Below are 26,911 nucleotides of genomic sequence, written 5' to 3'. Positions count from 1 at the left end.
CCTTGGCCCTTTGTTAACACTTGTATATTGGTCCTTCTCTTGATCAGACATACTCACAAATATTGATCGCAACAAATTTTTTGACATTGTCCACATTGCCAGAACAGCAACCTTGAGAAAATAAGAGGTAATGCAGAAGAGGATTGCTTGTCTAGCTCTGTCTGTGTTTCGGAATGACATCCCCCCTCCTCAGTGCCTGTGTATGCTCATGCTGGCTGTTCTTGTTTGAGGGGCATTGCTTGATCATTCATTATTAGCTCACATCTGTCAAACCAAACAATGAATAGACTGCTCAAAATTGATGACTATATAGAAGTGCATATGAGCAAAAAGGCTTTCATTTAGTGCCCTTCTCTCCATGTAGGAGGTGACAGCCATGATGGATATGACACTATACACCAGATTTATCTTGGAAATGGAATAATTATGCACTTAATGCATGACTGGTGGTCTGCATTTATACTGATAGCTAACAGGCTAGGCAGCAGGATAAGCAGAGGGGGTTGGACAGTAAAATCCCTGAGGCTTTATTGCCTTGGGCCCCATTGGAAATCTTTAACTACTGGAAAATACATTTTCTTTGGTCAAGGTTAAGATACAAGTCTACATATGCCAAGTGACACTCTGACAGTGTCACCTCCACAGGGACGGCCAGCTCATTGCAAGGTGACCTTAGAACAGCTAATGGTGACTAATACTCCTGTAGAAGGAAGCTAAGGGTCATAACACGCCACACCACTTACAGAAAGAACGATACAGAGACACCAGCTAACACGATCAATATGCTGCATTACATATTCCTCCATCTTTCTTTGTTCCTCTCTACAAGATCAGACACGGAGACACATAATGTAGAAATAATGTAGATTTCATCCAATCTCCTGTGAAGGCAGAACACAAACACCTGGCATGTAAATGCTCACTGTTTCAAAAGAACGACTTTCCATTACAAGTTCTCAGTTTGGCTGTTGCTCAGGGAACTGAACAAACAGCTTTACATGCAGCGCTGCCTTTATAATTGAATGTGCATTTCCCAGACATCAAAATGATCTGAATGTTGCGGTGGAGGCCTCTCTCTTCATTTTACCTCAGCCTAACTTCAGACAGGGATTCTCTTCTTATACCATGGGGGGAGGATGGAATCCCTCAGTAGTGTCGCTGAGTGTTTTGTGTAACACTAGACAAATAATCCTTCCCTCTCAGAGGCGTGAATGTATTTTACAGGTATCCGTCATCCAAGTGTCAATCCTGCCGGCAGATTTCACACGCCACTGGCACCACCGCACCTCTGCCTGCTCGCTTCCTGATTGCATAAATACTCCCAGTGACACAGTGGACTGCATCCAATTCCACACCTGCTCAGACATCTCAGGCTGCACATGCACAAGTCATGAGGGAGAGGAATCAAAAAAATATTAACTAATAAACACAGAGCACCAGTTAAGGACAGGGTGAGGGGTGACTTCTCAACTGCTGAACTTGTGAGGTTCTTCTAGAATTGTTCTTTTTTTAGAAATATGTCATTTGCGAAAAGGGTCATCAGAGTGTCTAATAGCTCATATTAGCTAAATACTCTGTGTCTCCACACCTCAAAGACAGCTACTCTGTGATGAAAGTCATTGTGGTCATTAGCCTTGCATTTCTTTAATAATAAATTCCCAGAGGCTTAGTATGATTACACTGTTGTGCTGAGGCCCTTTGAAAAGCCACAAATCCACCCTGGCGCTAAGCTATGTACAACAAATGTTACAATGCCAAATTCTAGGTACAGGATGATGAACAGCAGCTGAATGGGAAAAGGGTTCAGATCCATCTGGCGGGGTCCTATTCATTCCTGTTCCTGTGGTTTTAGAAGTGTGCGGTGGTGGTGCGCTGCCGTGCCTTTGATCAGCTGATGGAGTCAATGCCGCTCTCCTCAGCCCTGTGGCACGGGGGTTTACCTGCTGCTAAGTCAGGTATCACAGCCGGGGACCGAGCACCTTAAAGAGGCTTTAACCCTCTTCTGGATCAGGCTGACATGATTCATGTGGGCTGGGTGTGGATTTGTGTCCCTGCTGTGGCACAGCGTCTTTCATGTCAGGCTGTTTATGAGAATATGGAGATGGGTTTTGCGTGCTTGCGGGTGTTCCTTAAAGCAGCGATACGACCTCAGGCTGGGCTTGATCCCTGACGAGTCAGAATCTACCTCTCGATGAATCTCTTGTAGCACACTTAATACCCATAAGAACATGGTGCACAAGGCCCCTCATCTTGGTAACAGAAAAGAATTTGAGAGCAGATTAATATTATGAACAGTAATATTCCCCCGGCGGCATCTGCATGCGCCAGGGATTACAGGGCTCTGGGGTGATTACCGGCAGGGGAAGAGGGGTTACAAGTCCAAAAAACTTTTCATCTTCACCCAGGGCACAAGAGCACACACATAGAAAGACATATAAACACACAATAATAGAGCGTCTGTAGGTGTGCATGTCTGCTTAAATCTGTGCCTTGTTATATTCATCACAGAAATATATTTCTTTAGATAGGCACTGTGTCATGATGCATGGATCACATTTTCTTATATACTCACTTTCTGCCCCATATCTTACTTTTACGTATCATTTCAAGATGAAAGCCAAAATTCTGCAAGTACACACATAAATTAATAAACATATCAGACTGCATTACATTAGGTCTAACCTGTGCTGTAAGTTAAAGTCTGTCTTTTTTTTTGTGCACATTATTAATCATATGAATTACCCCAGTATATCCAATCTTTACTTTGAGTATTTAATCTTTTTCTTTTCTCCCTGATGTGTGAGTGCACTATTAGTTTAGTGAATTAAGAAAGGAAGCATACAAGGCAAAGGGTAGCAAAGCTAATCTCCCATAGGACGGCATCAGACTTCCCTCAGGGTTTTATGTCCGGCCCACTGTAGATATCAGTTTTCTGTGAGGCATGAGGACCTGCCAGGCTTAAGGCCCTGCTCACTCTAAGCCTCATTATTCCCCTTGCCACCAGGCTGACGCCAGGTCACGCGTGCAAAGCAAGCCAAGGAAATCGCCTTCAGGACTTGTCTTATGACAGAAGACTCAGCAATTTCCTCAGCACCTTTTGCGTGAGGATAAACACAAAGTCCACTTTGGCCATGTGCAACCAATAAGTTGGCCTAATGAAGGCCAGGCCGTGCAGCCAAAGGGGGGCTAGAAAGGGCTGAAACGGGTCTCTCATGTCTGAAATTATCCAGCGGAAAGTGGTCTGACACGCTGTTCTGCTGCTAGGTGGTGGCGTGAAAGAAAAGAAACAACACTGTTTCCATTTAGAGTTAAGTCAGAATCACAGTGCGCCAGAGATTGCACACATTTGTGAGGGAAAAACAGCAGGATATTTCCCTTCTTTAGACTCTAATGTTGACTTTGTAGATTCCACAAGGTCTCAGGGATTGAGTAGAGGAAGGAAGGCAAGGGGCACTGCAGTATGCCGCCATGCAGCGTCTGAGTTTGTCAGCAGCTCATAAGCCTGAAGTTCAAAGAGCAATCTGATAGAAAAGCTGTCTTGGCAGTGGTTTCCTCCCGTGTGTTTGCCAGCAGACTGCTTCCGTCGGACTGCACCCAGTAGTCATCAATTAGAAAACTGAAGGGTGCCATCCACACACAAGCACAGCCACTCTTTGGGTGTGAGTTGAGCAGACAGCATTGCTGAAAAGATTTCAGGGCTACAATCATACGGGACCAATAAACAACAATGTTTCGTGATATGTGCTTTCAGTTTAAAACATTCCTGGCTGTTTTCAGTTTGAACTTACTCAGCAAAACAGTTCTACTAGTAAAATGTGATCAATGTGATCTGCTGCAAACTAAACAAAAAGCAGTTTTGACATCTGCAAATGGAAGGGAATAATTCTGCATACACACAAAAGTTGCAAATGAATACAGAAACAGAAGATGGGATACAGTTCATAATTGTCCAAAAGAAGCATGTATTAAAATAACTATTTGTCATTTTTCCCCCCCAAATTTATTCATTCTTAACACACAGCACATTGTTTTCGCAAAAACTAAATGATTTGATTTTGATTGATCACTGGCACAAGGGGGATATCCCACCAGGCATACTGTATATAATGTCAGGGTAGGGGCTCTAATGTAAGAAAACCAAATTCAAGATGTAAATATTTTTTCTTGTTTTAGAAGAATCAAAATGGTTATATCTGTAAACACTTGACAAATGTTTAAAGTGGATGGATCAACCAATGTGTGATTGGAAAAATGTCAGCTTCATTGATGTCTGAAGGCAAGATTGAGTCTACCAAATCTGCCAGGAAATAATACTGAAAATTATTATTTTTTAAAGTTCTATAGTAATGCCGGAAAATGCTAAGATTTTATGTTGCTATAGTAAATTGTCTTAGATTTACACACAGTATATATATATAGTGACAAATCCACTGTGAATTATCACCCAACTCTGCAGGTCCTATGGAGTATTTTAGCTTCTTTCACATTGTCTTGGGTTTTTAGCTGACAAATCAACTGAGTTTCTCTCACTGCTCTTATTGGCATCCTTTCCAGCTGCAGAAAGAAGCAGCCAAAAAGCTGGAAACCTATTGTACGCTACCTGCCCACCACCAAACAGCAGACAGGCAAAGCTAGCAACTAGCTAGTGAACATGGTGGAGTATATAGCAACTAAATAGCCAGATATTTCCCCCAGGAGTTGGCAGAAACCAAATCACCAAGTTTGCCATATCAACTTAAAAGGTGGTAATATGTCCTTGTGTTCACAGCTTTTTCCAAGATGGCGTGGGTCCAGATGCCACCTGTGTCTCTCTATCTCTTTTATTTTATTTGTTTATTTATTTTATTATATTTATTTACTGATTATATTGTTTTTTTAATTGATTAATTTTATATTCTTTCATAGTAACTGAGCATTCCCTTCATTTCACTGCATGTGAAAAAAAATAAAAACCCTGAACCTTGAACCTTGAACCTTGCTTGTCTCTGCTGCCCCCGAGTGGCAAAAGAAAATCAGTTATTGCAGGTACGAGGTGTCAAGTATATTTCAATTTCATTAGTGATGTTTAAACTGGTTGAAAATAAAGAAAGAAAGCCAACAATTCTAAAATAAAATAAATAGCACAAATGTTCTTATATGCCGTGATTTAAAAGACAAAGACCTTCACCGTGTTTCTCTGTCACAAATTGCTTTTGGAGATTCAGCAGAATCTCAAGCCTGCAACAGCAGCATGTAAGAAAAAAAACTGGCAAATGATCCTTAGACCTTTTACCTAAATATCATTTAAAATTTTGTGTAAGGAAACATCCCTATTCATAATGCTTGAAATTTATCATTATTGGGATAATGCGTTGGATGAATTACTTTGCAAATGGCAGACGCCTGGAGGGTGACCTGTGACAATTCCATACAACACCTCCTCAGAGCTGAAGGAATTCATTTTCATCTCCCACTGGCTGTCTTAATCACCATGTTTCATTGTGACAAAGAGTTCACTGTGGCTGCTCACATTTCAAGAATTGGACTTTAAATAGGTTTCACTGCTGTCCAGCAACATTCTTCATGAGTAGTAACAATGATTTTAAACAAATTCAGTCAGACTTCTCGATCAAAACAGCATCAGTGACGGTTCACTCTCTATATTATCCTGTTTTGGGGGGACAGCCTATTACTTGTGAAGACCGGGTTTTAGAGACTACAGAGGTGACAATCAACATCACAAAGACCATATAACCTTTACAATATGTCATAATGTATCAATCACAGCTGACTATGTGAAAGGTTGACAGGATTAGCAAACCATCTGTTTCAGATCTGGGGCTTATTTAATCCCCTGATCTTCAATTGACAAGTTTCATATCTGCAATGGAATATACAGATTTAAAAAAAAAAAAAAAAGGATTTTGCAAAAACATTGCATATTATAGACATTGTTAGCTGACTGTACTTAGGGAATAACATCAAATAAGATATCATCACTTGTATTTAGTTAAACATTATGCACAAACAGATTTCAGCATTAACTAAAACACAGAAAAGACCAGCTTTGTTGCTCCATGTTGCTTAAATGACAATAGTTCTGGGGTTAGAGATGGATGGAAACTGTGGGTAGCAGTAAAAGAAGTAATATAAGTGCAAGAGCACGGGTGCTGTAGAAATCAATACCCCATTGCATTTGCATTGCTTTGATCATGTACAGCAGGACCAGGAGATTAAGTAATACAGATTCTGCCTGACAGGCCGATCATTAACACTAGTTTGCAATCTGTCTGTGAATCCACTCGTCCTGCCTAACGCCTTGGGAAAGACAAGTATTCTACATAAGTGAATTTAGGAGGGCACATGTAAGACAGAGGCTATAACAGGCCGAACAGCGTGCTAGGTGAGTGTTGTCTCAGTAAATCATCGTCTGACTTCAATCACACCTAACCTAGAGCCACTTAAGTAAAGAAAGAGGTGTAGGTGAGATCAAATGCTGCAATTTCCTGGAAAAATAATCATCAGATCTTTGTAGCTGAGGATGGATGGAATTTGGGTCAACAGTGACGTTGTCAGAGGTCAACCTTTGCCCTTTGTCTCTCCAGCCAAACAGGTCTCCGTATCCCCCTGGTTCACCCTCCTCCCTTGAATCCAGTCAAGGGTCATTCTGCTTAAATGATTTAGCACACTGATCCAAGGACACAAAATACTATTTCATATGTCACTGATATTCACAAGGCTCTACATGTGACTTTCTGGTCACAGTCTGCCCCCTTTTGCTTAGTCTGAATGCACGCACGCACACACACACACAGACACACAGACACGCACACATGCAATGATAATATGGAATAAATCTGGTCTCAATGTGGCCCAGTTGTGGAAATCACTGTCCCTGATACATTACAAAGATCTGAAATATAATGTGGTGGATTATGCTTTGATATCAGCTCATACTTACTATTGTGTGTTAGGGAAAAACACCTGCCCTCTATCCCAATAGGATCAGCGGATTAATCTTGGTGAGACGTAAAACACACAGATGGTCAGACAGGAAAAATTAGAAAAATATGCAATATGAATACATTTGTCTTGCGTAATATCAAATATGATTCATCTATCACGGAGATAATGGCTTGATGCATTGGTGTACTTAGCAAAGAGACAAAGTTAATTTCTTTATAGGCCAAATATTCCTACCAAGATCTCCCACGTAATAAAAATGATTCAATGGGGAATATTATATAAATTAAATGTAAGCCATCTATCTGGTTTGCATAGTAATAGCAATACCTTGTGCACTGATTCATTTCTAGTCACATTTCAATACTGCAAACACAATGCACTCAGGAAGATATGTTACCGCCTGCCATGTGTTATATATTATTTTATACAGCAATAAATACACTCTGGTGGAAAATCAAACAGCGACCAGCAGATTACTCTCCTTTTGCTATTTCTTTTAAGGGTAAGGTAAAGCACAAGAGCCCGTTGCATGAGTGTCACCCATCAGACGTCTGACTTTGTTGTTTTTTAGGATGAAGAGAGAAAGGTGATATGGTAATTTGGAGCAGCACGATCGCTGCTCCCCAATGGCCAGTGGGCCTCAGCTTCCTGACAAAGGTCTTTTTCAATATCCTGCAAACAGGGACAGCGGCGGCGTGCATGCTATCCGGTACTTAAAACGCAGGGGGCCTATGGGCTGCAGACACGGCCCTACAAGACTCAGATCACAGGTAGCAGCAATAGGAGGAGGCATGGCTTCCATGGCCAGAACACAGGCTCATACATTGGCACACCTCTGCTGCTTGCTACATCTCACAACAAAGCTGTTTTCATGCAACACAGTCTAGACACTGGACTCATGGTTAAACAGGCCATTACTAATGCTAGGAGTGCATAGACAGTAATACAACTCCCATTTTAGTCAATACATTTTTTTTTTATTGACCTCTCCCCAGCTACCAAAGAATAACAGCAACATCAGCTAGTGTCACAGTGACTCACGCTATGGCAGATACAAGAAACTGAGCTTTGAAGGCTCACAATCTTAGTGCCTTATAATATGAATATGTTCCCAATCAATCCCTGCAAATATGTAATGGTTATTGTTTGCTAAAATGCATATTTCAACAGGAAAAAAACAACACACTGGTTGAGCTGTGCTATCAGAGGTTTATACTAGATAGAGAGTCTGGTGTGTTTCTAGGAAGCCTGTAGGGTACTTACTGGAGCAAAAAAATGTAATCCAACCCTTTCTCACCAACAGGGTGACTAGAGGTCAAACAGAAAAAAGAGAAAACTTTATTGAATCATGCTTCCTCGCCTTCAGAGGTGACATCGAGCTTGTTATTGACAGGGAATAGGAAATTCACTTTTGTCTGGAATTTGTGATGGTGGGCCCAAACCATAATAGTGAATGACCTATTGAGCTTTGAAGGCATTACTGTTATCCTCTAGGAAGCAGGTTCAGTAAGATGACTGTGGGGATTTGTTTGAGCCACTTCAAATGTGACTTGTGTTTGAATGTAGGGGGGGATGAAGTAAAAAAAAAAATGAAGTCCATCTGTTGAAATTTGTTGTTTTAAGTAAAGTAGGTATGCCAAAACATAAATCAAATCAAATCAAATTCACCCTGTTAGTCCGTTTGCATGCTGTAATCAGATTAAAGGTGCTTACCCGGGTATACACTTTCTCTGAAAGTTCTGTCCAAAGGGACATGATGTTCGAGACCTCACCTGACTGACTGTGCAGCATATTCCCAAAACTTTCGTATTTATTAAACTGAAATGATAACCTGAGTTTGAAACTGTTCTTGGCTGGCAAGAAAAGGAGGACACACTGCATGGCAATTGAATATGTCAAAAGGAGGCTAGGCAGTTTTAAAGCTGAAGGAGCCAGGCCTGGCTGCCTTTCTACTTTTAATGAGTGAAAGGAGATAATAGTGAATCGGATTTCCCGAAGGGTCTCTGTTGTTTTGGAAACACTATTCTCATTCTGTTTTAATTGATGATTACTTATCTGCTGATTGTTTTTTCATTCTTAATCAAACTCCAAGGGAGGGAGAAAAAAAAATCACCATTAGCATAAAAAACTGGTGTTAATGTATGACCTATGGCTGAGGTGGGACCCTCAGATTATAAAACAAACTATTTTCGGATGAATTGTGGAGGTAAAGTAATAATTATTGTTTTTTTGTGTAAAAGCAACTAGTAGACAGACAGAAGCTTCCGAAGCCGACATGTGCAAACAACATAATAGCTCATCTGCGGCACAGCTCTCAGGACTGTCAAGAGCAGCAGACAGACGGCAGCATTTCAACACTCCTTTCACTCACTTGCATCATGCAGTATTTCATTTTCATCCAACAATCCAGGTACCGATGTTCCTGACTTATCAAGGCTATCCATTTACGATGACGGCCAAATCAGATCACTGCTGAAAAATTCATCCCCAAGTGTCAGCCTGCATGCGCAAAACACGCAAGAGCCACGGCACTCCAAAAATACCACGGTGAATATTTCAGAGATACTAAAAGCAATCCGAGGCAGACATTTATATTTCATCTTCATGTACCTCAAGATATCTTTGAGGGTAATTTGTTTTTGATGTGAGAAAGGCATCAATATTTGAATTTCTTAAAAGATCAGACTAACAGGCCAATAATGTCTCCATCAGGAAACATAGCAAGCACAAACAAGCTGTTTCGCTGTCCTGAGTTGTGATAACTAAAACTCACGAGTCCTGAGGATATTTAGGAAATGTATTTAATTGCAGAGGTCCTGTAACTGGCACATACTCTGATCACAGAGACTTTCTTTGACTGCAAACTTAAATATAAGTGCACTTACAAGAAACAAGGCAGGGAAGATACAAAAGAAATCTCAGAATTAAGAAATTGAGAATCAAAAACAGAGATATACTGGGAGAGGAAAAAGAACGAAAAACATTGTGCTGAAAGAGAGTACAAACTGTGAAGTGCTGTAGTGGGGTCAGCCCTCCCCTGTCTTGCTTATTCCCATCTGCTGTTGCCAGCCTCTGCCACAGAGTGGTGCCGACACCGCTGTCTTGGAGTGAGGCAGGGCCAGCCCCGTGTCCTATAAACACACACAAATCATTTACATGCTGTACTCATCAAAGGCAACTCTTCCTCATCTCCACCGAGATTTGCTGCTGATCTGAGCTTCCAATATTGCATCTCAGAGCGTTGCGGCTAACCTTTGCAACTGCCAAGAATGTGATTAATTTTTTAAATACAGCTGTTGACCTATTATTGAGATGGAGAGGAGCCACGAGAGACACTCATCTCCTCTCCTCTGTATAATGGAATGCATTATTGCATCAGTGTTTACAAGGCGTGCTAAAAGAGAAACAGAATGTGGGAGAAAGCATTAAATAAAGCAATTCGGCTAATGTCGCTTTGGGCCTTGTGCACACACAAAATGTCAATCAAAACCCTACAATTCTTTGATTCATTGCAGTTTGCTCTGGCAGTTGCATCTGAGAGAATAGTGGTGACACAATGTGGAACAATAATTACCCTGCAGTGTTAAAGTCCTCCAGTGTCTTGGTGCATTCATAAATAAAATATGTTCAAGATAATGGATTTATGTTCAATAATTCATCATCGGAATGTTTCAAACCGAGTGATATAATATGTGTCACAGTATTCTGTAACACAGTGCTTAGCCAAATTAAGTTATCTTGAAACAGATTTATTGACAGGGCTGTTGCTGCATTCATTTACTCAGCAACCATTGCTTAATTACTCCTGCAAAGCACATAAAACAAACAATGCCAATAGACTGATTCTAAACCACTCAGTGTCAGTATTAACTACACACCCAGGCTAACTATGTATTCAAGCCTGGACCAAACAGCACTGAACATTACACACTCTATCCTCTCTGAGCAACTCTGAGTTGGAGTGAGAGGAGAGGAGCGGATGGAGCAGCAGTGGGACTGTGATATTTGTCATTCATGACCTTGGTGCTAGCCAGCTATACAGGCAGTTTGGTTTGATGACCCTTCAGAGAATCTGTTTGGGTCCTTGCAAGAGCCAGAGGACCAGGGTGAGGGAACAGGGTGACATCCAGGGCTGCGGTCTGTTCAGCTGGACTGGGGTCAATCAGTGGGTCTGAAGATCCAGAGCCAGCTGGAGAGCCATAATACGACTGGCCTTCATGTCCAGAATGTCCCATTCCCAGTCGCAAGAGGGGGCCATGCTGGCATGCTGGAGGTATCCGCTCATCCTCATAATTAATGACATGAGTTTGTATAGTGCAGGACCAGAGCAAGCATATTGCAGCCTCGCATTAAGTCGCATATGCATTACAATGTAGAAAACTCAGAAAGCTGTTCCCACTAAAACGAAATTGTCCGTAATGAAGCTGCCGTGTATAATTTATGTGTTGCAGTGTAAATGCTGAAGTACAAATCAGCTCTACGAGTGTAAAGCATTGCACGAAACCATGATTGTGTTTAAATCAGCCATCTCAGCAACAAACAAATACAAACGGATGAGATGCACTTGCAATCAACAGCAACAAGACACACATTTTCACACAAAAGCAAACCGTATTTCATCAAAACACACACGTACACACACACACACACACACACTGTGAGACGCTTCAATCTAGACGAAGCTTAAGCATTCAAGGGAGGCAAAAAAAGAAAACAATTTACATGCAAATCAAACCTTATCATCACAATCTCTTTATGCCACTTTCGCCTGCAAAATTGCATTCATATGCACAAAGGCATTCAATTACTGTAGCTGTGGCTCAACTTTTCACATCTCAGCATTTTCTATTTGGAGAGGCAAGCCCATGTACATTTAATAGGTAGCCATTCTGTTCCCTGGCTCTGCCAGAGATCACTGAGAGTGTGTCAGTTGGAGGAGATGGCAGCATGTATCAGTGCATGAAATAAAGCTCCTGCTCCAAAGTGACAGGCCCTGGATATTGTTGGCAAATGGATGTTAAATTCACTCTGCAACCACCAGCAGCAGCCCCGGCTATGAAAAATTAACTGTACTCTGGCTAAAGGGAAGGGAAATTGCTTTGCTAGATATACCACAAAATCCTGTTTGTGAGCTATCCATCTGTCAGATGTCTTTGCAAAAAAAGTCCTTCAGCTTTCTCTATTAAGGAGTCATACTGGATTACTGTGAACAGCACATGAGAGCGGAAACAAAGAGATGTCAAAGAGAGTTACAGTAAATCCTATATCTATGCGGTACACTACCAGACAGTAAAGAAGACTGGCTTCAAGGGCTTTAGAAGAGACTAGAGATGCTAGGCGTATGTCAGCCACCAGAGGGCAGTGATGCTGAAGGCTCTTTGCTGCAACCTCAACCAACTCACTCTGTACAGTTTGTCCTGAATTTGACTCTAGTTCAGAAGGTGAGAGTCACTGTATAGTGATCTGAATTTCTGGCAGTGAATTGTTTCATGGATCATGTGATGAGTCAGTGATCTGGTTTTATGCAACACATGGTGATGACTTCACAGCAACATCCAGTACCTCCCCAGAGTTAGGCAAGGTGGAGTGGAAAAAGCAATAAAAAATAAGTAAAACTTAAAACCTGAAAAATAACATAAGTAGTTCTAATTATCAAGAGAGCATCTTCACACAGGTGTCACAGCACAGAAACACCATAAAACAACAGTTACATTCAATAAAAATAAAAGGTGAGTGAGTTTTAGGTTACTTAATGAGCAAAGAATATATATTTAAATATATGTAAAGATTTAATCTGCAAATTTTTATGCCCCAACCTGCTTGGCCCTTTTTCTTTCTTTTTCGTGTACAGTGTGAGCTTTGATTTTTCCAAGCTGTGAAAATGTTGACAGAATCTTCACTTTAATAAAGTTGTTTGCACCAAAAAAGTGTAGGTGGAAGTGGACTCAATGTAAAAAATAAAACTAAGAAAGACATAAATTAGTGTTACCAGTGTGGTTTTGGTTACACGCGGTTCACTCTGCCCTCTTTAACCTGACACTGAGGTGAATTTTCACATCCCGCCACCAGATGTCAATATACCACTTTAAATAACTTTTGGCCCGTCTACAGCTGGGTGTCTGTGTAAGTAATATACTCACTGGTGTTTTATTTACACCAAAAAATAACAGCTTTGGGACTGTTACACTAAAGGAGTTCATTAGAATGACAGAATGATTCATTATTTCATTTGATCATGTAGAAAAGGCTATCCTAGAGAAAGGGGAGATTTCCAGTTTGAGCAGGAATAATAGTTTATTTACTGGGAGTCGGGATGCGTCATAACGCCTTTTATCATGAATGGATATCAAGTGAATCACTGCGCGCACCCCTCAGTGTGCATGTTGTAGTCTACCTGCAGGCTCTAGCCCTGCCACATATCCACAATATAAAGCCAGGCAGCAACTAAAACATGCCCTTTCATCAAAACACAGAGTGCGCAGTAACACAGCAAAATAGGCAGAAAGATTGGATTTCATTACAATTTCTTTATGGCAGATGGGACATAAGTGACTCTGAGTACGTTAACTAATGCCATAGGTTAACTTAACCCAGTTGTGCCACAGTGAGGCTGGCAGCAAAGGAGACAGTTCATCAGTCTGATACAACAACGCAGCATCATGCTGACCTAAGTGTGTTTATTTATTTGTTGTTTGGAAAGCACTTTGGATCTCTGTGTCAAAAAGGTGCTATATGAATAAAGTTTTACTTGCTTACTTACTTACTTACTTAGTAACATTAGCCAAAGGATATCTGGGAAAGAATAACCTAACTATTTAAAAACTACAACTGTTGCAACATTTAGTCCTATAGAATCCGGTGTATGATAATTGCCATAAACTGACCATCCAGCACCCACAGTTATTTCCATCCACACTGCATCAGCTGTAATTTCTGGACATATCATATTTAATTCTTTTCAGTCAGTCCAAAAAAACAAGGCTGACTGGGAAGTGAATAAATGAGTAAGAATGTGTGTTTGATTGTGGACTCCCCCGCTCCTATTTCTCAACCTGGAGACTGCGCAGAAAGCTGTCGGGGGGGAAAAAGTGCGTGTGCAAGCAGAACTGAAAAAGTTCATAGAGCCGAAGTGCAGGATGTCCCGTTAAGGAGAAAAAAAAATCCTGCAGAGGAGCAGAGGCAACACAAGCTGACGGGGTGGAAAGACTGCAACCGAGAGAGAACGGCATTTACCACAGCTAAGACACAGTAAAACAGAGGAAAATGGGCTTTCCGACGATATTTAGTTGTCGTCGGACGGTTCTCAAAGTATTTTTGGTTCAGTTCATCGCTTTTCAAGCAACATATGCTGCCCCATCGCCTATTATCAGGTTTCCTGGAGACGATACCCCCAGAACAGACAAAGAAGTTGCTCTGGTAAGTTTATTGGTTGTTTTTCATAAAACTATGTAAAAGTGGGTTAAACAGCTGGGAAGTAACATTTTGAATTCTTAAAGTATAAAAACTCAAATGTTGGGGAATAGTTTGCAAATCATTATTTTTTTTATTTTATTATTTATTGCAATTACTTCATAGAAATACTTAATCCTGGATGAGTCAACCCATTTGTATGTCTGTGTTTCTCTTTTAGCACTATCTGAATAAGTTTTATGGATGCCCACAAGACAGATGTAACCTTATGGTGCTTAAGGACACCCTGAAGAAAATGCAAAAGTTCTTTGCTCTGCAAGAAACTGGAGAGATTGATGCCAAAACTGTGGATATCATGAGAAAGCCCCGCTGTGGCGTCCCAGATGTGGCCAATTACAACTTCTTCCACAGGAAACCCATGTGGCAAAAGAAAGACGTCACTTACAGGTTAGGGAATTGCTTTACCTATACCTTTTCTGGAGTAGTTTTAGATTGTCCTGCACTGGAAGTACTGGATTTTATCCTGTAAAGTATTTTATAATGGGGGTGGGTCCCAGTTCACTGTGAAAATAATGACATCATGGAAGTTTTAAGCAGTATGCCCCATAAGAAAGGTACAAAGTTATTTTAGATGCCTTGCATGGACCACATTAGGGCATCATATGATGTGTGCCAACCACAGAAAGGTAAAATAACGGTAAAATAAGTTGACCCCACCCAATTTCAGCCCATAAATCAACCCATAAGTATTGGGAAACACAACTTGGAATATGCCCGAGTCACCCCATAATGCCACAATCTAACAGTTTGAATGTCATTCCCAAAGCAGAGTTTAGTGACTGCACAAAAGTATAAATACAAAGCCAGAGTCTGTTTGCTTTGAGAGATGGACCACAGCCTGACCCACCCACCCTTCCCTCCCCTCAACTTCCAGTCCACCCCACCCCCATCCAGACAGTCACTGCAGCTCTTGCATCTTGTGTCTTGCTAACACCAGCATTCCTACACAGTATGTGTCAGGTCTTTTGTTTTCGTTCTGTTTGAGGTTTACAACAATGTGGAACTGGTTTATTTATATCAGCGGTTTTGTGTGCCTTGATCATTCCAGCCCGTCTGCCTGTGTGTTTTTTAAGGAAGACTGCAAGCCAAAGACAATAACAACTAAGAGATCTTAGACTGCTTTTAGGAAAGGACTATAACAGGGTTTGTGGCTCAACAGTGTTTCAGAAGCATTTTCACCAGAGGATTCACAGACTGTTATTGGCATGGTGTAGACGGATTGTTTTCCATGATGTGGAGTAGAGAAAATTTGATCTTATGATATTTCTACATGCTTTTCCAAACATGACACCACCACTATTCTGATTACTTACTTATTGACTCTGTTAACTCTGCAGAATCCTCGGATACACTCCCGATCTGGATGAGGAGGTCATAAATGATGCTTTCTTCAGAGCCTTCAAAGTATGGAGTGACGTCACCCCGCTCTCATTTACCCGCCTCATGGACGGAGAGGCTGACATCATGATTAATTTTGGCCGCAATGGTAATGCATGTATATAGACAACAGACAGTATATACATACTGTATTTATAAATAACTATAGTAATAAGTGTAATGAGTTGAGCTATCGACAGGTTATCTCTATATTTTTGGGCAGTACAGTCAGTATCTATGAACAGGTGGCACTTTGTTGTGTGAGAAACCTGGCACCACTTCTTGGATTAATATTGTGTATGCCTGCCAGTCAAATTCCATCAACAAATTAGATTTATTTTATATTAAAATATCCCATTTGCCCTAAAAAAAACATGCTTACTGAAGCTATCATCTGTCATCGTTGTCTCAATTCTGATCTCCTGCCTTGGGATATGGTAAACAGTAGTGCATGTATGCTTACTTAATGAGGCACAGGAATGGTATTGTACGTTAAAATTCAAAGATTTTCTCCCCAAGGACTGTTTATGCACTCTAAGAACTAAGTCATGATTATATGAAGTTGCCTCCCACTACCAAGACGAGTTAGGAAAGAGTTGAACAGAAGTTCACTGCCTTGTTGACTAATGGTGAAGGAGCAATAACCCATGTTATTACAGTGACTCATGCGGCACATCGCCAACCTATATTTTAGAAACACTAAAATAATTAGAACTGTGGTGTTCACACGGGCAATTCTGTTCATTCCCACTAAAACAACCATTTGATATTTACTCACTGGATATTTATTCAGTGTCACAATATTGTTCTGTCTAGCCATAGCTGACCTTATGAGAAATTATGCTGGAACACAAACAAAAACCAACCACTTCAGAAGATGTGAAACTCTTGTTTTAGGGACATTAGAATAGAAGAAGAATATTTTGATGTTTTATTGTGTACAACTATTATTTTCTAGTTTTTTTTATTTTCTCTTGAAACTAGCTACCTAATAGCTTCACAGTTGTACCAGTTGTGCCTGTTTAAATAAAGAAAACGACTTCTTAATTTTTAATTAAAGATTATTAAAATAAAATAAAAAAATGTAATTGTTAATATTGAATGATGTCATCAACAGAGCATGGAGATGGTTACCCCTTCGACGGCAAAGATGGCCTCTTGGCTCATGCTTTCGCTCCAGGGCCAGGAATTGGGGGAGACTCCCATTTTGATGATGATGAGCAGTGGACGCTGGGAGACGGCCAAGGTAATGGGGAAACACTATTTCCTAAAACTAAAAGCATATTGCAGAAGCTCCACCATTCCCCACTACAACTGTGATTTGAGCAGTAATAGCATAAAATTTGTGTCAATTTGTCTTAACATGCATCACCAATTAGGTGGATTTTACATGTCTAGTGTTTTATTCAAAACAAATGGTAGGTACCACTACAGGTGACATTAAAAACATTGGTGAGATGACCTACACAGATTTTGACATTGATAATACATAATACATTTGACTTTTAGATACTTTGTTTCGATTTTCTTAACTTTATCTGAACTTTCTGGCACTCGATATGACGAACCTCAGCCATCTGGAAGCTGAATAGAAAAAAGAAACTCTCTATTGTACGCATTTGTATTTGCACGCATTGACCCAGATAGTTTTATGTTTCCTATTACTCAGATCCTCTTGTCTGAATTCATCATTTGTGCAGAACTTATTTCCCTCTCTCAAGTCTCACAAAAACCTAGATCGAGCTGTTTTCTTATTCTTTCTGTGCGTTTGCAAGTTATACCCCATTTACTATAATTCATCATATGTGCTTTACTTTTAAACTGTGCTGACTGTTTTTTGAGAGCCTACTTTTTAAATGTCTTCCCATAGTCTAGGTAGCCACTTTGGTTCCATTTAGTTTAAAACAGTATTAAAGTTTACTTGCAGGAACTTGCTTGCTTCAGATAGGCAGTCTATCACATTGAACAGCATGTCACTTTTAAAATTGTTTGGGGAAAAAATGGATGACAATAATATAATATTTAAAAGGTTTTTCCTTGTTAAAATGTGTCATATAATCATTGATCTTTTCAACAGTGGTGAAGGTGAAGTTTGGCAATGCTGATGGAGAGTTCTGTAAATTCCCCTTCCTGTTCATGGGCACCGAGTACAACAGCTGTACCTCTCAGGGCCGTGACGATGGCTTCCTGTGGTGCTCAACTACCTACAACTTTGATGAAGATGGCAAATATGGCTTCTGCCCCCATGAGTGTAAGTGTGCCCTGTGGTTCTTTTTTTGACATAACAATGTGGCACATTTCACTACAGTATCTGCACAGATTTGGCATCTCATGGCCCCACTTGACCTCAGCAACACTGGTGTCATGCCTTACTTGCATCTTGCTGAACTGAAACTGAAGCACTTATTTCTATACTGGCAACGTATTACTTTATATCAGATTACTGCTATATTCAAAGCTGTTCTGCTGATTTTGGACAGAAAGAAAGTAGGTTGAACAGTATGCCAGGAAAGTGTTGTTTTCTGTTTGGAGTGGATTATGGAATATTTCTTTTCCAACTCTCTGCCCCACTTTAGAACACTGGGCTTTGTTAAACATTTTGTTTATCTGTGTTATGTTGCTGTCCATGGTACTAACATGATCGCATGCTTGTTATATCGAAGTGCCAAAGTACACATGTACTAAGTTGTTTTAGATGATGAGAACACAAGGTTGGACTGAATCTGTCTGCTCTGTTAAGCTCTTGTATTATTGATATTCCACCTATTTTGCTTAATTCAGATTTCTATGTCTTACATCATCAATCAGGGGTCCAATGGTCTTAGTTGGTAGCAATGATAATGTAGGAATTGGAGTTTATACTTTGAAAGCATTAAAAAAAATGTGAATGTAATATGTATAATGCTACTTGTTTCTCTATAACACTAATTTGTATTTGTTGATATTTGCTTTACAGTACTATTCACCTTGGGTGGCAACGGAGATGGCGCTCCATGTAAATTTCCCTTCAACTTTCAGGGAGTGAAGTATGATGGATGCACCACTGAAGGCAGGGATGATGGTTACCGCTGGTGTGCCACCACTGAGGACTATGACCGCGACAAATCCTTCGGTTTCTGCCCTGAAACTGGTAAGTGGTGTCATCTACTGCCTGTTATGCTGATCACATAATAGAATATTGTCCCATTCTGTTGTGCATTGTTGTCGTACATTGCCCTCTGTTTAAGTGTGCTGTTTAAGGGTTATGTGCTTGCTTAGATGCATACAGTGCATTTTACTGGCTACGTTTATTTTGATGCGCAGTATATGGTGCCCTGCTGTGCTTTGGTCTACAGGAATGCTCCAGCTGGGGATTTCGGTCTTGCTCGTGGTCTGCTGAGTGGCTGTGAAAGTATTTTAATGTGCAGTGGCAGGGCTTATTTTCCATTTTGTCAGTGGGACTGGTTTTAAGGTTGAGGTAGTATGGTAGGGAGGGAGAGAGACAGATAGACAGAGAGAGGTACAACCACTTGAGCTTTCATCTGGTTCTAATTGATTAGGAATGTAGCTTTGTTGTAAAGCTGTGTGCGCTATCTTGTGCTGAATATGAAATTATATATAAAAAAAAAACAAAACAAATCCAGTCTTGCCAGATTGAAAATTATCTCTTTGAAAGAAAATCAATTTGGACGGGTGCTTTTTGGTTTTGTGCCCAGTGGATTAGTTATTGATGTCATGTGTGTTGTGCCAGTGCTTTCATGATGCTGTTTACAACATCATTTGCACTCCCTTCAAAATATAATACAAACCGAACTGTTCTGAAGCAACATTTCGGCATATGAATGTGTTCATTAGACAGTGCAGTGGATCAGTGATCCACATTTCACATTTACAGTTTTATCTTTTTCTGCTCCCTCCAGCCATGTCAACAGTGGGAGGAAATGCAGAGGGAAGCCCCTGTGTCTTTCCCTTCACCTTCTTGGGAGACACATATGAGTCCTGCACCACTTCTGGACGAAGCGATGGCAAAATGTGGTGCGCTAGCACCAAGAGCTATGATGATGACCGCAAATGGGGTTTCTGTCCTGACCAAGGTATGAATAGTTTACGTGACATTTCTTGTTGTAGTTCTGGGAAGTGGATTTGCCGCTAAATGAGGGACAACGAGTGCCAGATAGTTTAGACAATTACAGAAAACTATGAAGACTATACTATATATTAAATATTTTGTCGCCCTTACTTCAGGCACATTACTGATAAACAGGGAAATAGGTTTAGGTTGATCTGTCCTGATGAGATGAATGCAAGTCATTTGGCACTCCCAATAAACAATATGTATTATCTATGTGTCTCACCATCAGACGAATCAATACATGAAGTAAAACCACTGTAGCTAACAACTGAAAGACTGATCCATATTATCCAATTCCCATGTTCTACTTGTTATTAAGGGGTATTCACTGTCTATGTTTCCAGGATACAGTTTGTTCCTGGTGGCAGCCCATGAGTTTGGTCATGCCCTTGGCTTGGAGCACTCTCAGGACCCTGGAGCATTGATGGCCCCCATTTACACTTACACTAAGGACTTTAGACTTTCTCAGGATGACATCAAAGGCATCCAGGAGCTCTACGGTGAGATGAAATGTCATGTGCGGCTAGTTTCCTGGACAGGGATTAAGCCTAATACTGGAACAAAAAAAAGAAACGTTTTTTCTTATTAGAAGCCAGGAAAGATTAATGTACTGTGAGTGTAATTACTCCCTCCGAGGTGAAATATTCTGGGAAATCTCTTGTAAACAGGTGTGCCAACAGACAAGCCTTTGCCTCCAACCCAGGGCCCAGTCACTCCAATGGACATCTGTAAAGAGCCAGTTATCTTTGATGCTGTAGCACAGATCAGAGGGGAGACCTTCTTCTTCAAGGACAGGTAATCAAATCAAACAAGAAGTCCTAATGTTGTTCTGACATGAACTAGACTTTAGCAAGTGTACATATGCCACTCTGAGACACAAGGTGCAATGGGGACAATAGGTTGGAGCAGGAACAATGAATCCATCAAGAATCAAGGTTCCTGACCATGTTGTTTGGATATTCTAGCTGCAATGTTTTCATTAGCTCGCTGAGTCATAAATGCAACATGAAGTCCATGTTTGATTCTCTTGAAACTTGCAAGCACTGCCAAAGTCTGGTTGAATTTCCTGTCTGTGATCTATGGGAAGAACGACGAACAGAACCCAATAGCCTGCTTCTAGTTTAATGACTTGTGCAAGTGAAATAAGCCAGCATGGATTTCATAATCATTTCCCCACAAACAATGAGCAGTCTGACGTGAAGTTTCTTGTTAATTATAGTTTCTCTGTGCCACTTGAACATTGTGGTTTAGATGCCTGTTTGTTTCATGATGTGACAATTAGTAAGAGGGAAAAACAAACTATTCCTCTACTTATGCACTGACAACCAAAATAGTCATCAGTCCTAAACACAGTCCTTTCCTTCGCCGGCGCCAGTGAATCCAAAGTCTTGTAAGCTTACTGTGTCTACTGGCTGACCTTCTGTAGTAGAAGAGTTTCATCAAGTACTGTGGTTTTGTCAACCGTCTTTGTGAGTCAGAGTGTTTTCCCGTAGGAAGGTGAACACCGTCATCACAGCAGCTGAAGTTCGTTATAGACAAATTCTCCTGAGAGTCAGTAACAGTAATGTAACAGTAATGTGGTAGAAATGGAACTGATAAAAAAGACAAACAGAATCCTTGTTAGTTATGGTGTGTTAACACTTCTAGCTGTGCTGAAACATAGACTCCTTGCAATTTTAAGGTTAACAGAGCTGTATATCTGTCATGGCCATTTTGGAAATGTGTCCAAAGCAAACAGGCCAGCATACCTCTGTACCAAAGAGTGTAGTCTTTCAGTCAGCCTGGTTTTCCTCTCTGAAAACCTTAAGTTAGAAACTGTGAGAAACAGGCCACAATCCTTCTCATAAATCCTGGTTTAATACAGAATTACTTTGCTGTGGCTCTCTTCAGCACATTTGCAATGATCGTCAAAGCAGCACAGACAAACGTTGGCCTGTTTTGGAAATCAACCTGGGCTGATCTTTATTCTCTGCGGTTCACCAGACTCCTCAGATAATGCTTTAGTAGTCTGAAAATTAAAACTGATGAACTATACAACCAATAGATGAGTGCACCTGATAACCATCTGAACTGTTCATTGTATAATGCGTATCAATGTATAGCAAGGCTATGATCATTAATTGGAGCACACAGATGCCAAAATGCCATTTGGGTGCTTGTGGGGTATTGGTAGCTATGATATTCATTATGTTCTATTTGAGCCAAGGGACTACACCACTCTTTGGGTATTTGCAGCTGGGCTCATTTCAACAGATGTGTAAACTATCATAATCTAAAAGAAATAGTTTTCAGCCTGTGAGGAAAGGCACATTGGCCTGTGTACAGTAGCTGAAATATGCACGCAGATATTGCATTTGCTTAACTGAAAACTTATTTAAGACATTGATATCCAAAGGCCATTTTGCTTCATGTTCAGCCATGTTCTGCAGCTCACTGCGTTTGTTGGCTCTCTTGTGTTACCATACGAGACTATTTTTCTGATTTGATATTCCTTAAAGTTGCTATGTGAAAATGTGCTGAGAGCTGATGTGAAGGCAAGTGGGGGAAATTGAGGACATAGTAATCTCAAGGTACTGAGATGAACATTATATCTATCTGAAGGCTGAGATTAGTAAAGTTTCAGTATGGACCTGTTATGTTGACCTTCACAAAAACTTAATGAGTTGCCTAAAAGCCATGTCAGGTTTGTAAGCTGTACAGAGCTCGGGTACAAGCCAAGTTTTATAGCTTCAGAGAAAAAGCGCTGCCCTCTGTGTTCCAGGGCTAATTCTCACTTGACTCTCGCTATTGTAAATGTAGGATGCTCCTTTTTCTGGCTCAGCATATTTATGATGTAGGACAAATCTTGACATGATACAGTGAGTAATGCTTGTAGCACTCCCTGAGCTCAGCATAAAACTGTGTCTGTCTGTCTGGGGGATTAAGGAGAAGGCAATTATGAAGTCTGTCTCATAGAAACTGTTTGGCCAACCCGCTCATATGCTTGCGTCCTAGCATGTAGCCAACAGAAGCCATATACAGTATTGAGTTTGAGTGGCAATCCTTAAGATTTTAGTCTTGGATATCAATGACATCAAATCGCACTGGATTACATGCATGCCTTTTCCCGTGAATACCACAAATTGAATGGCTATTGCAGAGATAATAATAAAAACAATAAAAAGTATCAAAAATAGGCTAGTTCATAGAGTACTGAGAACACCCAGTTAACTGCCAGTTGGCCTTTCTATTGAATCTGTTGCCCAAACAGGTTTCCTCTGGACAGTAGCAAGACTGATACGCTCGCTACAGTGTGTTTGCGTGTTGTCATTTACATCAAATCACATATTTACATTACCTAAACTGTTAACTTAAAACTTGTGTGAAATATAAGTTTTTTACTACATTATTGTTGCATCGTAATGCATTACCACACAGTTTTGACATTACTTAGAGACTGGAGGAAAAGACAGAAAAGCCTCCTGGATATTGTTGGTACACCACATGAACTTAAATAGATCCACAAAAACACTGCTAAATTAATGCAATTTATAGATGGCTAGTTCAGATTGAAGTATGTCTCTTGTTTCATCCTGACAAATGTACACAACACTGAGGATATCTATGTATGTTAGTAAGGTTTTATTCTCATCTTCACTTTATCTTTATTGCAACTCATTTTTGCATTTGGCAGATTTTTTTCTCTTCAAAAAATAGGTCAGTGGAAAAGAGTTTGGGAAGCTGCCGTTGTTGTGCAGCTGTGTATTGGAAATCCGGGCAAGATAGGTCTTGTTCCGCTGGCGTCTGCAGCCTTAGTCCTAACGAGAACCAGATGCTCATGAATCAGGCCATTGTGGCTGGCTCGGCCAGTGAAGCACTTGCACTAAAACCTCCTCTTACACACACACACACACACTTCCCCCACCTCCTCATCACCCCCTCAGCCCCTCTTTCTCTCTCACTCTCATTTCATCCCCAGCTCATCAAGCTTACAATCACTCACCCGCTCATTCTCTTTGTGCCAGGTTCCTGTTCAGGTCAGTCAACTTCAGAAGCAAGCCCAATGGCCCAATGCTAGTGGCCACCTACTGGCCAGATCTGCCGTCCAAGATAGATGCTGCCTATGAAAATCCAGTGGAGGAAAAAACAGTGTTCTTCTCAGGTACGCTGGAGAAAACAAGACACTGCGAGGAAATGGCAGATTTAGACATTGCTCAATATTGATGTCAAATTGCATGAACTGTGCACCCTGTTCCTATCCTCCCTATACTTCTGTGGTAATCACAGAAACAGACAGTTCCACTTCAGTGAGTGACGAAAAGGTGTCTTCACTCTTTTACCATTTGGATGCTTTTCCCTTAACGGTCAGGCGTTTCTACGAACTGAAACATTAGGAGAAGCAGGAATGTTGGCTCAGCGTGTAAGAGTGCGGTGTGCACTCTTGGGACACTTAAGATATTCAAGCATAGTTATTAGTGGTTTATGATACATTCTTCACATTTTACCAATATGACAACCTTCCTGAATACAAATGAAATTTACATAATATATTTGCACGCTTTGAAGACATTAACAGCAGAGCTGGTTTGGGTATAGGGAAAATTTACTACCTTGATTGGTTAAGCCATGATCTCACACTGATGATATAATATAATTGGTTAATACATTTGGAGGAATATGGTATAATACCCTGATCAGATGGTTTTGTGTTAAAAGAATGTCTTCAGTGTTACTTAAGCCATGGTTCAACATTTTTTTTACCTCCCTCACAGGCAACGAGATGTGGGTCTACAAAGCAGATGCACTGGAGACAGGTTATCCAAAGAGGCTCTCCAGCCTTGACCTCCCCACTGACCTGCAGCAAATTGATGCTGCTTTCAACTTCAGGAAGAACAGGAAGACTTACTTGTTCGCTGAGGACAAATTCTGGAGGTGAGGAGCAGCAAAGCTACTGAACTATCTGTGAGCCTTAAACCCTTTTCTGATGGACCCTAGCTTGTTTTGTTGATGTCAGCACCTCTAATTGCAGTACTGGGCTACATCTGGAGCTGGTTAGTGTTCAGTGTGACCTAATCTGCACTGCAAACCACAACAGCTCTTTTAGCCCTTGCCCAACATGGAGATTCACAGTGTTGACGACTAACTGCTTTATCTCCATGGAAAAGTATGAGCAGTGTGTATGTGTGTGGAAACTGTGTAGCGCTCATTAAACCATGCACTTTTACTTTGTGTACAGATACGATGAAGATAGGAAGAGGATGGACCCTGGCTTCCCCAAACTTATTGCTGATTCCTGGAATGGCCTCCCAGATGGCATAGACTCTGCCTTCAGTCTGAATGGCATTGGTAAGAAAAAAAAAACAGCATCTTAGTAAAGCCATGCTGGCATTTGCTAATTAGCCCTAAACAAAAAAGTACAACTGAAGATGATGGGAAAGTGCAAACTACGTTTTGGACACTAGAATAAACTAAAAAATAGGAACACAGACGGTATTACAGGTTATCCTGAAAATAGCAAAACGTGTCCTCGGCCTACAATTTGTTTCTGAGTCTTAGGGGAAAAGGGATTTGTGGGGTTGTGGATTAGGGCTGGTGTTCTGTGCTCGTTTACCATATTCAGACTAGCATTCCTTCTGGTTAAATTACAGGCAAATCCAGTGAGCTTTATCAGCGAGTCGGGCACTGTGCCTCTTTCAATAAAACTCCTCATATCCCACAACCCAGCAAGCAATAAAATGCAATTTAGCGTCATAACCCAGAAATGAACAGTTTAGGGGAACTGACTGTTCGATGAAAGGAAGTAAAACAGGCCAAAGGGAGTACTGAAGTTAGGGAGTCATCTGTGGTCTGATGTTGATGGAAGACAGAGGGGAGGCAGTTGCTTAATATTGCTAATTTTTTAATTTGCTGAGTGAATAGCCTACCACATGATGGCTTGTGTTCATTTTAAGAAGAAGAAGAATTCCTTTAATATGTATTTTACTCATTGGTGAGCAGTGCAGAGTGCAAGAAATATATGGTGGTGAATTTTCATTATAATACCATCGGTAAACTTCCTCTGAGGCTGTCACTGTCAGCCATGTACCCTTGAGGTTAGAGGTGGTATGTACATTTTTGTCTATGGCAAGCAACTGGGGATTTTTCCATTACTGCTCTCCTAACATACACACATTACCGTAAGCATCACCTAGCCCCTCCCCCACACAGTGAACAAACATATTACTATAAAGCAAGCCTGTGCCCCTCTACAGAGGTGCCTCTGTATGCTTCCTGATTAGTATGATTCTGAGAGAGAGGCTTAACATTTGCTTCAGCAGAGCCTGAGACTGATTATACAGTTAGTCTATGCTTTCGTTGAATCTTGATTATTTTACTGATATTACATGGTTGTGGTACATGGTTTTTTACTTGTTTTATACAAGCAATATAAAATATTTAAACACAGTGTGCGTTGTGCTTGTCTTTCACAGATTACAGCTACTTCTTCAAAGGTAACCACTATTTCAAACTGGAAGACAACAGCTTGAAGATTGTCAAGTTGGGTGAAATCACAAAGGACTGGCTCGGTTGTTGAGCATTTCCAAAATGTCTCACAACTGGCTAATTCCTGTATTGACATCTGGCCTCATGAGGACATTGCCATAGTGTGGCACACAACTTGCGATCACCGCAGTGCACACTGTTGTAAGTTTTTATCCCGGCAACTCTACACGCTTCTGTGGGAGACATGTCCCTTCCAGCCTGTATAACCAGCTTTGTAGAAAGGCACCTTGGGACCTTATACACAGGCTGAACATAGGCAACTGGATACTTGCTATATTACTGTGTGATATTGACTTTTCATTTGTAATGCTGATGCAGATTTATTACAATATGTACCCCCGTTTTATTGTTTTATAGTTTTTTTGTTTGTTTTTTAAAAACTCAGACATCAGGTATGTCCACACTGCATTGAACGCAGTGCTATACTGTGCTGTGAGATATTGCCGTTTTATGCAAATTTAATTTTGAAAGGCTGTTTTTGACCAT

At 40.7% G+C, this 26,911-nt stretch overlaps 1 protein-coding gene across 1 annotated transcript; it reads left to right on the top strand.

Annotated features, from left to right (window-relative positions):
* Nucleotides 1–14,040: 14,040 nt before the first annotated feature.
* Nucleotides 14,041–26,805, top strand: mmp2 (matrix metallopeptidase 2). The gene is made up of 13 exons (XM_035651714.1): nucleotides 14,041–14,361; nucleotides 14,576–14,802; nucleotides 15,753–15,901; nucleotides 16,910–17,038; nucleotides 17,870–18,043; nucleotides 18,749–18,922; nucleotides 19,692–19,865; nucleotides 20,248–20,403; nucleotides 20,572–20,698; nucleotides 23,908–24,044; nucleotides 24,655–24,814; nucleotides 25,119–25,228; nucleotides 26,353–26,805. Exons 1-13 carry the CDS (start codon nucleotides 14,209–14,211, stop codon nucleotides 26,454–26,456), a joined length of 1,974 nt encoding a protein of 657 aa, XP_035507607.1. The 5' UTR covers nucleotides 14,041–14,208; the 3' UTR covers nucleotides 26,457–26,805.
* Nucleotides 26,806–26,911: the final 106 nt, after the last annotated feature.

This window comes from Morone saxatilis, unplaced genomic scaffold (assembly GCF_004916995.1).
Source record: "Morone saxatilis isolate NCDOM2014 unplaced genomic scaffold, NCSU_SB_2.0 Contig11, whole genome shotgun sequence".
NCBI classification, from domain to species: domain Eukaryota; kingdom Metazoa; phylum Chordata; class Actinopteri; family Moronidae; genus Morone; species Morone saxatilis.
This window is presented reverse-complemented; position numbering and strand designations above follow the sequence as displayed.

Bases quoted from the DNA above. Each gene is read 5' to 3' on its own strand.
- mmp2 (XM_035651714.1), top strand. From the start codon at position 14,209: ATGGGCTTTCCGACGATATTTAGTTGTCGTCGGACGGTTCTCAAAGTA. The intron at 15,902-16,909 runs GTAATGCATGTA...TGTCATCAACAG, and splicing joins GATTAATTTTGGCCGCAATG to AGCATGGAGATGGTTACCCC. The intron at 20,404-20,571 runs GTGAGATGAAAT...TCTTGTAAACAG, and splicing joins AGGCATCCAGGAGCTCTACG to GTGTGCCAACAGACAAGCCT.